General features: G+C 45.9%; 1 protein-coding gene across 1 annotated transcript in view; it reads right to left on the bottom strand.

Moving 5' to 3' along the window:
* The window catches only part of LOC309400483 (uncharacterized protein), a gene marked incomplete at both ends in the record, with an annotated part of 26,560 nt that extends 10,798 nt beyond the window's left edge, over positions 1-15,762 (bottom strand). Inside the window, 2 exons of the mRNA XM_081969005.1 lie at positions 15,188-15,488; positions 15,697-15,762. Coding sequence (XP_081825131.1) covers positions 15,188-15,488; positions 15,697-15,762 — 367 coding nt within the window. The remainder of the gene's footprint in view (positions 1-15,187; positions 15,489-15,696) is intronic.
* Between the last annotated feature and the right edge of the window lie 30 nt (positions 15,763-15,792).

The following is a 15,792-nucleotide window of genomic DNA, read 5'->3' on the forward strand; positions in this document are numbered from 1 at the left end:
TCCAGTCACAACTTGACTTCCGGGAACCTTAGCTCATACTTACCATATTTTTCGGAGTATAAGACGCACCTTTTTCCCTCAAAAAAGAGGGTGAAAATCTGAGTGCGTCTTATACACTGAATACAGCATTTTTGGCCTCCTGAAACCCCGCCCCCTTTGCAAAATTGGCCGTGCATAGCCTTTAGGAAGCTTCCAGAGTGCTCCTGGGGGCTGGGGAGAGCAGAAATGAGTGAAAAACAGGCCATTTTTCGCTTGTTTTTGCCCCCTCAGCCCCCAGGAGCACTCTACAAGCCTCCTAAAGGCTATGCATGCCCTTTTTTCTTTGACAAAAAACGCCCCTGTTTTCGTGAAAAATGTGCCGTTTTCGGGAGGTCTGCAGAGTGCAAAATCTTTTTTAAAAAATTTGCCTCTTCAAAATCTTGGTGCGTCTTATACTCTGAAAAATACAGCAAGTAGTCAGTAGAGGGGGCGTCCGTAAGTGCATTATCGTCATTGTATTTTTATTCTTGTTTGACAAGTTCCAATAAATAAATAAATAAAACCAATAAAAGAGAGTAATCATATAATAAAATAATAAAATAAAATAAACCCTAGGACCTGCTGCACGCTTCTTACCTTCAGGCGGTGTCCTCTTTCCTTTGACAGGCACCTGGGTCGGCCCGAAGCATGTCCAAATGGCACAAAATCTTTGTTCTTGAAGAGGCTTTGGACAATGCTTTTCCATGGTCTTAGAAGCCTCCAAGAACCACACAAAAACCCACCTTTCCTGATTTTCAGAGGCTTTAGAGGCTTTCTGTGAGCAGTCCTCTCACCTGACTTCCAAAGGCTGTGAGAAAGCTCTTCTTCTTCTTCTTCTTCTTCTTCTTCTTCTTCTTCTTCTTCTTCTTCTTCTTCTTCTTCTTCTTCTTCTTCCTCGTCTTCTTCTTCTTCCTCTTCTTCTTCCTCCTCCTCCTCCTCCTCCTCCTCCTCCTCCTCCTCCTCCTCCTCCTCTTCTTCTTCTTCTTCTTCTTCTTCTTCTTCTTCTTCTTCTTCTTCTTCTTCTTCCTCTTCTTCTTCTTCCTCTTCTTCTTCTCTTCCTCCTCCTCCTCTTTCTCACATATTCCCGCAAGTGAAGGGTCCACTTTTGGGATCATTGAACAAATCATTGAACACCTGACTCTCATACAGTTTCCAAAAACGTGCAAAAACGTGCCCCATTTTTGCAGGCTCTGGAGAGAGAACGCAAAAGCATGGCCCTCTCACACAACTGTCAAAGACTCCGGAAGCCGTACAAGAGGACGCTCCGTTCTCACGCTGCCTCTGCAGTCTCTGAAAATTGCACAAAAAATGGGGTGTGCCTTTGGGAACAGTTGGGTGTTGGTCAATGCTGGTGGGTCACTCAAAACATTGTGGCGTGTTAACTTTGGCACACATGTCATAGGTTCGCCATCACTGGCCTAGAGTTTGTAATCCAGGCTGAGTGAAGCACCATGGATTGCAATAGTGGCCCCATGCTCTATAGCAGGGGTGTCCAAACTTGGGAACTTTAAGACTTGTGGACTTCAACTCCCAGAATTCCCCAGCCAGCCTGGCTGGGGAATTCTGGGAGTTGAAGTCCACAAGTCTTAAAGTTCCCAAGTTTGGAAACCCCTGCTCTATAGGGACAGTTGGTCTTCTGTTATATGGGCAAAATCCCTTGAGTTCTTCATCTCTGCCATGATTATTTCCTCCTATTTCAAAAAGCCTGGCTCTTACAGGTAATCCTTGATTTACAACCGTTCGTTTAGTGACCATTCAAAGTTGCAACGGTACTAAGAAAAGCGACGGATGCCCGTTTTTCACACTTATGACCATTTTGCTCAATGACCACGTGATTCACTTAGCAGCTGCCATGATTCGCTTAGCAACCCTGGCAGAAAAGCCCATCAAATTGGGCACGACTCACTTTAACAAACCCTTTGCCCAGCAACAGCAATTCTGCTCCCAGTTTGTGGTCCTAAAGATGACGTGTAACGAGTAAAAAGCAGAAATGAAGGGGAAAAAAGTCAGGGCGGGGGGAAGCAAAAACGCAGAAGGAAAGAATAAAAAAGAAATACGAAGAAAACGCTTCCGTTTTTCTTTGCAGCAAATATAAGCCCAGTTGCAAAGTTTATCTGATTACAAAAAAAAAAGCTCGTTCTTTTCTATGATCCATTTTTTCCCCTCCGATCTTCAAAACTGCAAATCATTCATGCGTTTTGATCCAGCTTATGCTAACAATATAAAAAGGCTTTCCAGTCAACCATGAATGTATTTTCCACCCCACTCTTATCAAAGAAGTTAATGTAGTCATCTCCATAAGTTCCATCATCTCTTCACCAGCCATTCCTCCGAGGTGAATAGCGTGGAACCTTTCCATTTCTGAGCAAAGAATCAGCTCGCTGCAGTCGTCCTATACAAAAGCATCGTCCTATCCTGCAGCCATAGTTTCAGTGGATTAATTCCTTCAAGATATACCAAAGAAAGACAAGGATTGAAGCAGAGCAGCTGAGAAAGCCCTGGATATGTACAGCTGCTGCTTCTCCTTTGCAAGTGGCTACCCTGCCAATGCTACCCTCCTGTTGTGGCCCGCCAGCAGAGCTGGCAGCAGAATCGGACACTGAGGAGGTTGGGGAGGAGCCTGGGCCAGTCCTGGAGTCTGGGGAAGGCTCGGATGAGGGCTCTGTGTCAGAGGCAGAGAGGGGGCCAGGACCGTCTGACAGTTATCAGCTGCCTTCGGAGTCAGACATCGGTGGGGCAGAAGAACAGCTGGAGCCTGTTCCCAGTGTGCGCATGTGCAGAGTTGCCAGACGAAGGGAACAGCTAAGGAACAGGGGTCGATTCGGGAATAAAGCCATAGATGGAAGGTGAATGGCGCCTCCCAGAGGGAATAAAAGAGGAGTGAAAGGGGAGAGGAGTTTGCAGAAGACAATTCGTTCATTCCTACATTCTTGCCAAGTATTGTGGCGTCTGAAAGATATCGGCCTGGCCGCTCTCCAAGCCTGATAAAAGTCGGTAATTGTGAACTATCTTGAAAGACTGTGGGAGAGGAAAGACTTTGCTGGAGAGGAATTCACTGTGAATTAAATAAAAGGGGTTTATCAAGACGAGGACTTGGCATTGTGCTGCTGGGGAAGCCTAGGTCAGAACACCTCCTGTTTTCGGGCATCCGCTACAAGGAAAGGGCTTCCATCCGACAGCTTCCCTCTGAAGCACAAGGACGGCCCAAAGACTTTTCTCTCTCTCTGTTTTGCAAAGTGGATCTAAAAATCTGATTTCCATAAAATTTGCTCAGCCCAGGGGATTAAGCAAAAATGACTGTCAGGAAAACAGGCCTGGTTTAGAAATACCTCTACGGTATTTATCATTGGAGTGATACGTCCATGGTATGTACAATGACACTACCCCATTCCCAGCTCTGTGGGATGTGAGTGGGTGGCATTGTTTGCAGTGGTTCACCTCCTTCCTCCAGGGCTGGTATTAGTCAGTGTTGGCGGGGGGGGGGGGAAGCAGAGATTCAACCCTACTCTTCTGTTTTGCCTCATATTTCTCACGTCTCCCTATTTAACATCTAGATTAAGCCTCTAGGAGAGGTCATCCACCGGCGGCTTGGAGTTTGATATCATCAGTATGCTAATGATACTCAATTAAATATGCTCTACCCCATGTAGAGCAAGTAATACTGCTCAGATGCTGGCTCAGGGCCTGGAGGCCTTGAAGGGCCTGGATAGGAATTTCAAGCCTAGCAAGATGGAGTGCTTATAGTCTTGGCCTTGCCAGAGTCAGGAGAAAGGACACCTTGGGCTCAGGATGAAGTAACATTTCTTCAAACAGACCTCGTGCGTCATCAACTTGTAGCTGACGCGGTGGAACCACTGGCTGATGGAGCAGAAGCCCCATTGAGGATGAAGGGGGATAAAACCAGGGGTGGACTGCTGGGGGTTCGCATGGGTTCTAGCTAGGATTCTGCCCAGTTAGGTGAACCTCCAAATGCCACCCTTGGCTGGCTACGCCCAACCGGTTTTCTACTGGTTCGCTGAGAGGCGTTTTGCACGCGTGCTGCTAGCTTTGCTCGCGTGTGCACCCACCGCACGTTTCTGCGCATGCGAAGTTGATTGAAAACTCTTCTGCGCATGCGCAGAAACATGCCGGCGACTGCAGAAGAGACCAGGGAACTGGTTTGGGGGTATGGCAGGTCTGGGGTGCTGCTGGTTCCAGCGACCCAGGCCGACATACCACTAACGGTTTGGCCGAACCAGTAGGAACCCACCAGTGCACTCCGCCTCTCCCAGGAGTCTCCACACGGCCCGTTCATCATGCCAGGTAAGTGCAGGGCCATTGCGGTGGCTCTGGGAGGGGGGAAAACAGGCCTACCGGAAGTTCCGGAAGTCTGGAAACGGGCTTGTTTCCAGCCTCTGGAGGGCCTCTGGAGCCCGGGGGAAGCAGTTTTCGCACTCCCAGAGGCTCGAGGAAAGCTTCTGGAGCCTGAGGAGGGTGAAACCCTCCCCCCACATGGTGCAGGAGGCTGATTGGCCATGCCCACCATGGCCACACCCATTCAGCAACTGGGCAGTGAACCCGTTGCTACAATTTTTGAAGCCCACCCCTGGTTAAAACTATATTCCAGTTTGTAAATGAAGGTTCAATCATCCAGGCCAAAAGTACCGCATTTTTCAGAGTATAAGATGCACTGGAGTATAAGACGCACTAAGATTTTGAAGAGGTAAATAAAAAAAAAAGTTTTGCACTCTGCAAACCTCCCAAACCCTCTGCATGCCTCATTTTTTGTGAAAAAAAGGGCAAGCATAGCCTTTAGGGGGTTTGTAGAGTGCTCCTGAGGGCTGCCAGTTTTTTACTCATTTTTGCCCGCCCCAGTCCCTAAGAGCACTTTGCAGGCCTCCCAAACCCTCTGTATGTCCCTTTTTGTGACAGGGGTGGGGTTTTGGGAAGCCAAAAATGCTGTATTCAGTGTATAAGATGCACCCAGATTTTCACCCTCTTTTGGGGAGGAAAAGGTACGTCTTATACTCTGAAAAATATGGTATCTAAAAAAAGCTTACATCATGGCAACCGGATTAAAGTTTATTAAAACTGAGATGTTTCGTTACTCTGAAGCAGTTACTTGGATGAGTAACAAAATGCATCACGCAAGTAACTTCTTTGGTCAAAAGGAATACGTGGGTAGGCAGAGAGTGGTTGGAAAGAATCAACTCTTGCCATAGGGACTGCAGGGGGTTTCTCCCCAAAATGAAAAGCCAGCATGTAAATCAGTCATCCAGACCAAAAGTATTTAAGAAGATTAAATGATGGCAACCGGGAACCAAAATGTATATTAAACCTGAGACATTTTGTTACTCGGAAGAAGTTACTTGGATGAGTAACGAAACATCTCACTTTTAATCAACTTTGGTCCACGGCAGTGGTGGATTCCAGATCCCGGTGCAACCGGTAGACTCTGCGACACTCTGCGACGCTCCAGCTGCTCGGCGGAGCATTGCGCAGGGGCTGTACGCGCTGTGCGCGGAAGCCCTGATTGGCTGAAATACAGGTAAGGAGGGTGGGCGGGCATGTGGGCCCTCCGAAGCACCATACCGGAACGGTACCTGGTGCTCCCAGCAGGCACCGGTACTCCCGTACCGGAGCATACCGGTCGTATCCCACCACTGGTTCACGGTTGCCATCATTTAATCTTTCTAGATGTAGTCCGGTTTTTAGATATATTCCAGCTGTAACCTTTTTGGATATATTCCAGTTTAGAGTCTGTTATGAGGGAGAAACATTTCAGTTCAAACCCTTATTTCTAAACTTGACATTTCCTAAAGGAAGACATACACTGGTAAGTTTCTTCTACACTGGTGATCGACAATGAAGAAACCTATTTGACCCATTCTCAGAGCTGTTCTGCTAGCTTGTGCCTGATCCTCCTGCTGGAAGAGCAGGTGGCAGCTGTGGCCAGGAAGGTCTTTGCACAGTTCCATCTGGTGCACGACATGTGCCCATTCCTGCATCAAGAGGGCTTGCTTGCAGTCACTCATGCCTTAGGTCCGTGATGGCAAATCTATGGCACGCGTGCCAGAAGTGGCACGCAGAGCCCTCTCTGCTGCCACCCATGCCATCGCCCCAGGTCAGATCTCCGTGGCGTTTCTTTCGTGAGCTTCTGTTTCCCTGCAAACAACAAAACAGAAGCTCACGAAAGAAAAAGATCCTACCTTTTTGTTTGCTGCTGGTGTTGAGATGCCCTGCCTCCCATCGGCCAGCTGGGTCTCCCGGGTCTCTGCTGTGCATGTGCACATGTCCGCACATGCATGCATGTCCGTGCATCAGTGGTGGGTTGTAGGCGGTACGCCCTGGTACGGGCGTACTGGTGCCTGCCCGGAGCACCGGGTACCGTTCTGGTACGGTGCTCCGAAGGGCCCACCCGCCCTGCTTACCTATATTTGAGCTTTTCAGCACTTCTGCGCATGGAGCGTACAGCGCCTGTGCGATGCTCCATTGAGCAGCTGGAGCGTCGCAGAGGCAAGAACGTATGCACGCACTGCACATGGGTGCTGCGCGTGTTCATATGGTGGACACCTCGCCCCATTGCACCGTACCAGTTGCAATGGGATTTGGAACCCACCACTGCCGTACAAGTGCACATTCGCCCACACGCGCACCTTTCAGTTTGGGCATGTGCGCACGTGCAGTTTGGGCGCTCAGTGCCTAAAAGGTTCGCCATCACTGTCTTATGTACTTCCTGATTGGACTACTGCAAAGTGCGCTACAGGGGCCTGCCCTTGAAGACCATCCAAAAGCTCCAACTGCTCCAGCATGGAATGGCACATGCGCAGCTTTGGGTGCTCTGTGGTTTACCTGGGATACAATATTGTTGCATGACTTGTGCTGGCCCCCAGTTGGTTTCCAGATGTAATCCAAGGTGCTCGTTATCCACGATTAAAACCTTGCATGCTAAAGGTTATTTTGTGGGACTGGGTCTCCCTGGAGATACCTGCTCATTCCGCTAGGTCAGATAGGGTGGGTGCACTCCCCTCAAATGTTGTCACCCCGTGGGACTTTGGAGGTGTGCCTTCTCAGTGAGTGCCAGAGTCTTTTGAAACAGCCCCCCACCCCGCCTGAGATTCATTGGTGGGATCAGGAGTGGGATTTAGCGGGTTCGGACCGGTTCGGGCAAACCGCTGGTTCTGGCAATCAGTTGACCCCGCACACCCATCCCTGCACTAGTCTGTCCTATATTCCCTTTGTTTGAAGCCCAGCTGATAGGCGCGGCAGAGCGTATTGCCACGCCTCAACTGTTTTACTCACCAGGGCTGCAGTAGAAGGTAAGTTTTAGAGCTGTTTCTGTGCACGCACTCAGTGAACCGGTTGTTACATCGGTTGAATCCCACTACAGGATGGGGCAACTAGCCTTTTAGCCTTCCAGAAGAAAACAAAAACCCGGCTCTTCCCTAAACATTAGGCTGGGATGGGAGCTGAGACGGGGGATCTCCAGTGTCTCCAGTATCTCTTGGCTTTTATATTGTTTCTAAGGATTGTGAGCTGTGCAGGATCTCTATGTGATGCAGGGGCCCATGTAAATTCTCTAAATAAATAAGCAACTCAGGAGTTCCTAAGCCTTCCTTATTTATTCCTTAGTGTGGAATTTTTCCAGAAGTTCCAGCCTATCCAGAACCTTACTTTGCTAAACCCACTTCCAGGTGACCCAAAGGCAGTGGCCCGTTGCAACCGGTATACGGCAACGGGGCCAGGCGTCCACCATATGCTCCGTCCGCGTGTGCCAATGCCCTGATCCGCTCAAATAGAGGTAAGGAGAGCGGGCGGGCGGGCCCTCCGGAGCAACGTACCGGAATGGTACCTGGTGCTCCCAGCAGGCGCCGGTCGAATCCCACCACTGCCCAAAGGTGCTTTTTTTCAAAAGACAACTGGACTTTCTGGTTTTCCTTTGAAGACCTTTCGCTTCTCATCTAAGAAGCTTCTTCAGCTCTCACCCAACTCCAGAGGAGTGAGAACTGGTGATTTTTAAAAATTATTTTAGCAGAGCAACCTTGTTCATCAGTGTTTTTAAATTTTACCTTAACTGTAAAAATTCAAGGAAAAGATGATTCAGATTATTTTACGACATAGGAACTATTTTACAATTGATTAAATGACAGATATTGAAGTTAGAGGAGTGGAATTGGGTGAAATATGGTTTACATGAGAAAGAAAACCAGCTGAGTAAATATCTTGATTGTATCCCCCATAATTGTATCCCCCATAATCGATACAATAATGAAAGATAGTATACATTGTAAAGATATTATCACATATTTGTTTATATATATCACATATTTGTATGTGTGTGTACACACACACATACATACATACATACATACATACATATATATGCTGGTCTTGTTGTATTCGGGTCTTTTCCCATGTAAGATTGAGATTGTCTTGGCAACGTTTCGGCGAGGTCTCACTCGCCATCTTCAGGCTGGTGTTTTCGGCTTAAAGTGAGACCTTGCCGAAACGTTGCCAAGACAATCTCAATCTTACACGGGAAAAGACCCGAATACAACAAGACCAGCATACCTACACCCATGAAAATCTACGAAAACAAATATATATGATTATAATGATGATGAGGATGTTTTTAACTTAAACATCTTTTTAAGATAAACATGTTTATCTTAAACATGTTTTTATCTTAAACATCTAGAGAACACACTGCTCAACACAGAAACAGAATGTAGGATATAAAACAATAAAAAATATTTCAATTTTTTTTTTACCTTTCATCAAGGATATGCAATCAAAGTCTCTTCCTGAATGGTTAAAGACACCACCATCTAAACCAGTGTTTCTCAAAGTTGGTCATTTTAAGATACGTATGTGGACTTCAGCTCCCAGAATTACTCAGCCAGTTATTTTGATGTTTCTAATTCTATATATATGTTACTCAACTAGTAATGCACAATTCTTCCTAATGCAGCATAGGAGAGTACTTGCTTTTGCTACTTTTTCACCTTTCCTTTAACCAAGCTTAATAAACAGAAAGTCCTCATTTAGCAACTGCCTCATTTAGCGACCATTCAGAGTGACAACAGTGATAAAAAAGTAACTTTTCTGGTCCTTGCTTTTATGACCTTCGCGGATCTGTAAAGCAAAGGAAAGATGAAGTAAGGTCATAAGCACAGTCTTGGTTCACTTAGTGACCACTTCACTTAACCAACTCGCCAGTCCCAATTGTGGTTGCTAAACAAGGACTATCTATATTATGGGAAATTGTTATCTATTGCTATTTCATTGCTATTTTTACCACTCCGGGAGGCTTCGCTGCTATTTTTTCAAAGCAATTGGTTAAACTTGTCCTTCCTCAGGACAGGTTGAGTTCCTTACATGTTTCTGCTAATGTAGCTGTTTATGTTTTTATTTATTTATTTGATTCGTCAATCATTTACAAGATAATACGTATGCTTAAGTCCAACCATAGGTGGATAATTGCATACTTCTAAGTGTATAATGTGGATAAGTATTACAGCATATTTCTTTCGGTATAACTGTCATGGTGACACCAAGACATTTCCATAGGCAAACATCCACCTTAGTTTTAAGAGGACTAAGAACAAAAACCATAGCCAAAAGCAGAGTAGCCATTCCAAAAGCAAAAAATCTTGGATGGTATGAAGCTGGGTAACATGAACGTTACTGTAAAGGATTCGGCATGTGGGACAAATGACTATTCAATATATTGTGTGAAACAGAAAACGGGTTAATTCAGCAACTGCACTAATCATGTAAGAACCTAAATATGTTACGAACTCGGGATGTAAAATACCGTATTTTTCAGAGTATAAGATACACCTTTCCCCCCCAAAAAGAGGGTGAAAATCTGGGTGTGACTTATACAGCATTTGTTTTGCCTCTTGAAACCCCGCCCCCATGCATCCCATTTTTTGCAAAAATGGATGGGCAGAGGGTTTGGGAAGCCTGCAAAGTGCCCTTGGGGGCTGGAGAGGGCAAAAACAAGCAAAAAAGGGGACATTTGTCTTCTCTTTAACAACATTCAGGACAGGAGCTGTGGCCTATTCATGTTGATCTTCATTACAGAGATAGCAACTGGACTGGATCAAGGTTGCCCCAAGGCTTCATAGTTAAGGAGGATTTCTGAATTTTCTCTCCCTTCTATCCTAATTTCACCCACTTCTGCTGTGAGCGTTTGTCTGAGGGCCACTGGCTCTGCTGCTACAACAACAGCAATTGCGGATTAACCCAGGGGTCTCCAACCTTGGCAAATTTAAGACTTATGGACTTCAACTCCCAGAATTCCTCAGCTGAGGAATTCTAAGAGTTGAAGTCCACAAGCCTTAAAGTTGCCAAGGTTGGAGACCCCTGGCATTAACCTATCTAAAAAACACCAGGTTAGAGAAGACTAACCTTAGCTTGGCCAAATCTAAACATGAATTTGAATATGACTTCATGGATGGCTCTATTGTACAAAACAGGTCCTCAATTTACCACCACAATTGGGGCCAGAATTTCCATTGCTAAGCAAGGCAGTTGTTACGTGAGGTGTGCGCGACTTCACAACATTTTTTAAATTGCCATTGTTGTTGAGTTGTTACAGTTGTTGTTCGGTGAATCCAGCTTCCCCCATTAAGTTTGCATGTCAGAAACTGGCTAGGAAGGACATGACTGCAGGATACTGCACCATCATAGAGTTAATAAAATGTCAGTTGCCAAGCACCTGAATTTTGATGATGTGACGATGGGGATGTGTGACAGTTGTAAGTTGCAGAGCTGGTTGTAAGTTACTTTTTCAGTGCCATCGTAACCTCAAACAGTTGCTAAACGGATGGTTGTCCCAAAGGTGCTTTTTTTCAAGAGGCAGCTGGACTTTCTGGTTTTTCTTGGAAAACCTTTTCGCTTCTCATCCAAGGAGCTTCTTCAGCTCTGACTGGATGGTGGGGAATGGAAGGATACAGAATCCAGTCAGAGCTTTATACCCTGTTTCCTTGATAATAAGACCTCCCTGGATAATAAGCCCAATTGGGTTTTTGAGCTCATGTGCTACAATAAGCCCTCCTCCGAAAAAAAGCATATATATATAACACAAATACATACCTATTTCCCTGGCTCAGCTGATAAGGAGGAGAGCCTGTGGCTTAGTGGCTAACAAATCTGCCTAATATGTAACACAGCCGAGGTTCAAATCCCAGTAAGGGTAGGGCTAGCTGATGAGAGCTAAATAGCTTGAAATAGATCTATACTAGTCTTCCTTTATTTATTTATCAGCACAAATACAACACACACACACACACACACACACACACACACACACATAGCCAGTCCCCCAAAATAAGCCCTCCCTGAAAATATTGCAACACAGCAGCAGCCATGAGGTGACCACGCTCTCTGCCTCCTGCACCTCAAAAATAATATGACTTCCCCAAAAATAAGGCTAAGCACTTATTTCAGGGGTCAAAAGAAAATAAGACCCTGTGCTATTTTTGAAAAAACAGGGTAGAAACGATACATTTTAACATCTTTATCATATCTTGATTGTATTTGCACAGGCAGCTACCATGCTAAATATATCCCTTGAGTTTTCAATTCTTGCTTAGTTTTAAGTTCCCCTTTTTCATTCAAAATGTCTTTATATCTTGTAATTTTTACCCATGTTAACAACGTTCGGATGTATCAATGACTCCGTTATGGAGAGCCAGACTGGTATTTTCATATAATGTTTTTCTTTGATTTTTCCCCATATGAACAACAAAGCATTTCTAACACAATGTCTGCGAAAATACCTATGTGTTGTATTTTCCCCTTACCATAAAAATGCGTGCCACCCCAGCTGAAGATCATGTTCATAATCATCTATGCCTCAAATTTATCCATTCTTTCACCCATGTGAGAACAGAAGCCTGGTAATATAGCTCCCAATCTGGCAACTCAAAACCTTTGTTTTTAGAATCCTGTAACATTTTCAAAGGTATGAGAAAGATGTTAAAATGTATGGTTTCTATAAAGAACCAACAGAATTAGAACTGATATTAACAGGGACAGATGAAAAACTAATTCAAAAGAATCCAGTCAGAACTGAAGAAGCTTCTTGGATGAGAAGCGAAACATCTTCAGAGGAAAACCCGGAAGTCCAGTTGCCTCTTGGAAAAAGCACCTTTGGGACAACCATGACCTGGATGACTGAGAATCCCCATGGACATGAAATGAATGGATGTAAATTGAGGACTACCTGTACTACTGTACAGTAGACCACCTTTGAAGTTCATTGGACTCCTCAGTAAGTTTTCTTCTCTGTTTGCCATCCTTAAATCTCCCTTTGCCATCTGGATGGCCCAAATGATGCATAGTCCAGGTAGTCCTTGACTTATGACCATATAATTGAGTCCAACATTTATGTTCTTCAGGGAGACATTTGTTCAGTGAATTTTGCCCCATTTTTCTTGCCCCAGTTGTTAAGTGAATCACTGCAGTTGTTAAGTTAGTAACCCGGTTGTTAAGTGAATCTGCCTTTCCCATTGACTTTGCTTGTCGGAAGGTTGCAGAAGGGGATCCTTTTTGATGACCCTGCTGTGACCTTGGGACACAGCAACGGTCATAAATATGAACCCGTTGGCTGAATTTTGATCCTGTGACATTGGGGACGCTGCAAAGGTCGTAACTGTGAAAAACAGTCATGAGTCACATTTTTCAGCCTTGTCGTAACTTTGAACGGTCACTAAACAAACTGCTGTAAGTTGAGGACTACCTGCATAAGAAGTACCACAGAAAGTATGCCGCTCACAGCATTCTCAATCTCTGCAATGGCTTCTCGGTTGACTTTTGCTGGTCAGAGGCTCGTAAAAGGGGATTGCATGACCCCGGGACACTGCAACTTTCATATATATGAACCAATGGCCCAGCGTCTGAATTTTGATCAGATGACCATGGGGATGCTGCAACGGTCGTAAGTGTGAAAAGAGGTCATAAGTCACTTTTTTCAGTGCTGATGTGACTATACGAACCGTTGTAAGTCGAGGACTAGCTGCATTTTCCTGAAAACATCCTTCCCCATCTGAGAAACCCAGAAACCCCCAAATATCACAGCTGAAACATAAAAAATATAGTTGTGCCTGAACTGATCCCTTTAAATTCAGCCTACAATGACAAGGGGCAAACAAAAATGCCTTGGGGATAATCAAGAGCAGAAGGGCAGGCATCCCCATCACTTCTCCCCAGCACAGAGCTGCTAAATATGAAGCCAACTTGACTAAACAGATGTCCTGTGCACTTACCTTCCTCCTTGGCACTCTATTCTCTGCTTTATGCAGACTTGCCATAGGTGACAATGACACCCCTTGGCCTTGTGGCACTGAGGGTCACCCATGCTATTCCTCATGGGACAGAGGTTCCTGCTGTTTTCCTACCAAAACGGACGGATGCTTATTGTTGGTGGGATCTCCTCTCCTTTCCCTGACTGAAGGCTTCTGTTCTCTATCCATTCAGATCTATTTTTAAACCCAGCCTCCAGGGACCAGGAACGATTCACTTACAGCACCGCTGCGGTACAGACCTTCTCTCCCTGCAGCTAGGCTCCCCCATCAGCCTTCCCAATCGACTTATATACCCGGCTTGCTAACCATTTGGAGCCCGCAAGGGCCAAAAAGGCACAACTCTTGCCCATCTTCTCCTTCGGGGCATAACACCCTACGGGAGAAAATACCCAACATTTTGTGGTGCATCCAACTGGTGAGCCTTTGGGATAGTACATAGATTTTTGCTATCCCCTATTAAGCTATTGGAATAACTAGTCCGAGTTGGGTGGGTTGGCCAAATGAACAAACCACAAATGCCAGAGATCATTGTCCATGCTTAATTTCTGACAAACGTGCAAGCTGACATTCATAGGTTGTATTCATGGGTACTGAAACATGGATTCAAAGGCAAGAGCATTTAAACATGAATATTGGGAGGCAACAGCATTGACACATGAAGCCAAAAAAAAAAGTGAAGGGGAACAACTGTATGGGTGTTTTGAAGCTTTGACTACTGGAAATTCTTTTTGTCTCCAATTTCTGGGCTTCTCACAAAAGCTGTTTATATGTTTTAAAACTTTTAGGGTAGAAACATTTTTTTTCCCTATGAAGGGATTTCAGGATTTTGCCAAATTTATTGGACTTGCCTTCCAGAATCAAGTTTAGAATTTTACATGGAACTATGCGTAGGTCACATTCTTTTTTTTAAAAAAAATGTATCTATTAACATATCAGACTGAACTTAAACAAAATAGGCTTGAAATTTGCAAAGAAGCCCTGATTGTAGTTAGATCGTCATTAGTAAAAAACAATTCTTCTTGTTAGGGATAAGATGGAAACTGTGATATTTGATTTATCCCAGCCTTATAATTCAAGTGCATGACATTTTGCCTGTAGTACAAAATGGGAAATATGAGTGAAATATGAGTGTCTGCAATGATATTCATAAAAGGCAACTAGTGTGTGTGTGTGTGTGGGGGGAAACCCATCTAATTCCCAAATACTGAGAGAACATAAATATGCACAAACTGGCCACTGCCAACGCAACACAAAATGGGTAGCTGCTTCTTCACTCTACTATATACATGGAAGATGAACAATGGGTTGAAAAAGTATATGGAACCAAACAAATGCAGAATAAGTGAAGAAGAGAGTTGACAGTACACTCACACAGAAATGCCAAGAGTAAAAGATGCCAAGCATTACACATATACAGAAAAGAAACTCTGGTTTATGTGTAAGGACTCACAACCCTGGTTGTACCCCACTGGACATAAAGCAGCCTATATAAGAGTGTCACACCTCAACTGGACGCATTCCCCAATCAAAAAATGTATTGAGTGTTTTAAACGACCTACTTGCACACTATGTTCCACATCCCACAAACACCCAGCAGGGATATTCACCACACACTTTTGTACCAAAAAAAAAAAAAAAAAAAAACCACACAACAACCACCACCCCGGGCTGCTCCTGATCGCAGTTTGCACAGTCTTCATGCAGGTTCCCCAGCTAAGAAGCATAGCTCTCCATCCCATTGCCCCCCTCCCCCTATCCAAGGAAGGTGAGTTGAGATCCACCCAAGCTTCCCGCGGTGGGGCTAGCAGATCAGGGGTCGTCGGGGTGGGAGCTTCTTTCCTTCCTCTCTTCCCGCGGGCCACTTCCGCACTCACCTGCAGGATACGGTGAGCTCCACCTTGGTGGCTGGCACTCGGGAGGGAGCGGACTCCAGGTCTCCCGGAGACGCCATCTCCGCCGCCAGCCTCCAGAAGCGCTAGGGGGAACGCGGGGCGCTCGCCATGGGGCGGGAAGGCGCAGGAGGCTCCGTCGATCGCTCCGGCTCCGGCTTCTTGCTCCGTCTAGCCGCGCCAGGTGGCAGCACGTGTTGCGTATTGGGGGAGGAGGACCCAGAGCCGGGCAGGGCCACGACTCTCCCGCCCTTTCTTTCCGCCGCGCCCCCGCCCACCACCGCGCCTAGGAACTGTCCGAGGTGCTGAACCCATCGGCGGCTGCCGCTTGTCGGAGAGTCCTTCTTGCCTGGAGAAAGGGCGGCCCCTCCCTCAAAGCCCTCGCAGCTCCGCCTCCACGAGAACGGAGAGAGAGAGAGAGAGAGAGGTGGGAGGGGGGGGGGAAGGTGTCAGGCAGGGCAGGAGATCGAGGCTCGCCCTTCCTTTCCCCTTACCGCTTCTTTCTTGGCCTCCCCCCACCGACACCCCGCTTTCAATTTGAAAGGTCCGCCGTTGTTCATCAGATGCCTGGCAGGGGCTACTTGGAGGAA

Source organism: Natrix helvetica, assembly GCF_964273705.1.
Source record: "Natrix helvetica genome assembly, chromosome: 1".
NCBI lineage: Eukaryota > Metazoa > Chordata > Lepidosauria > Squamata > Natricidae > Natrix > Natrix helvetica.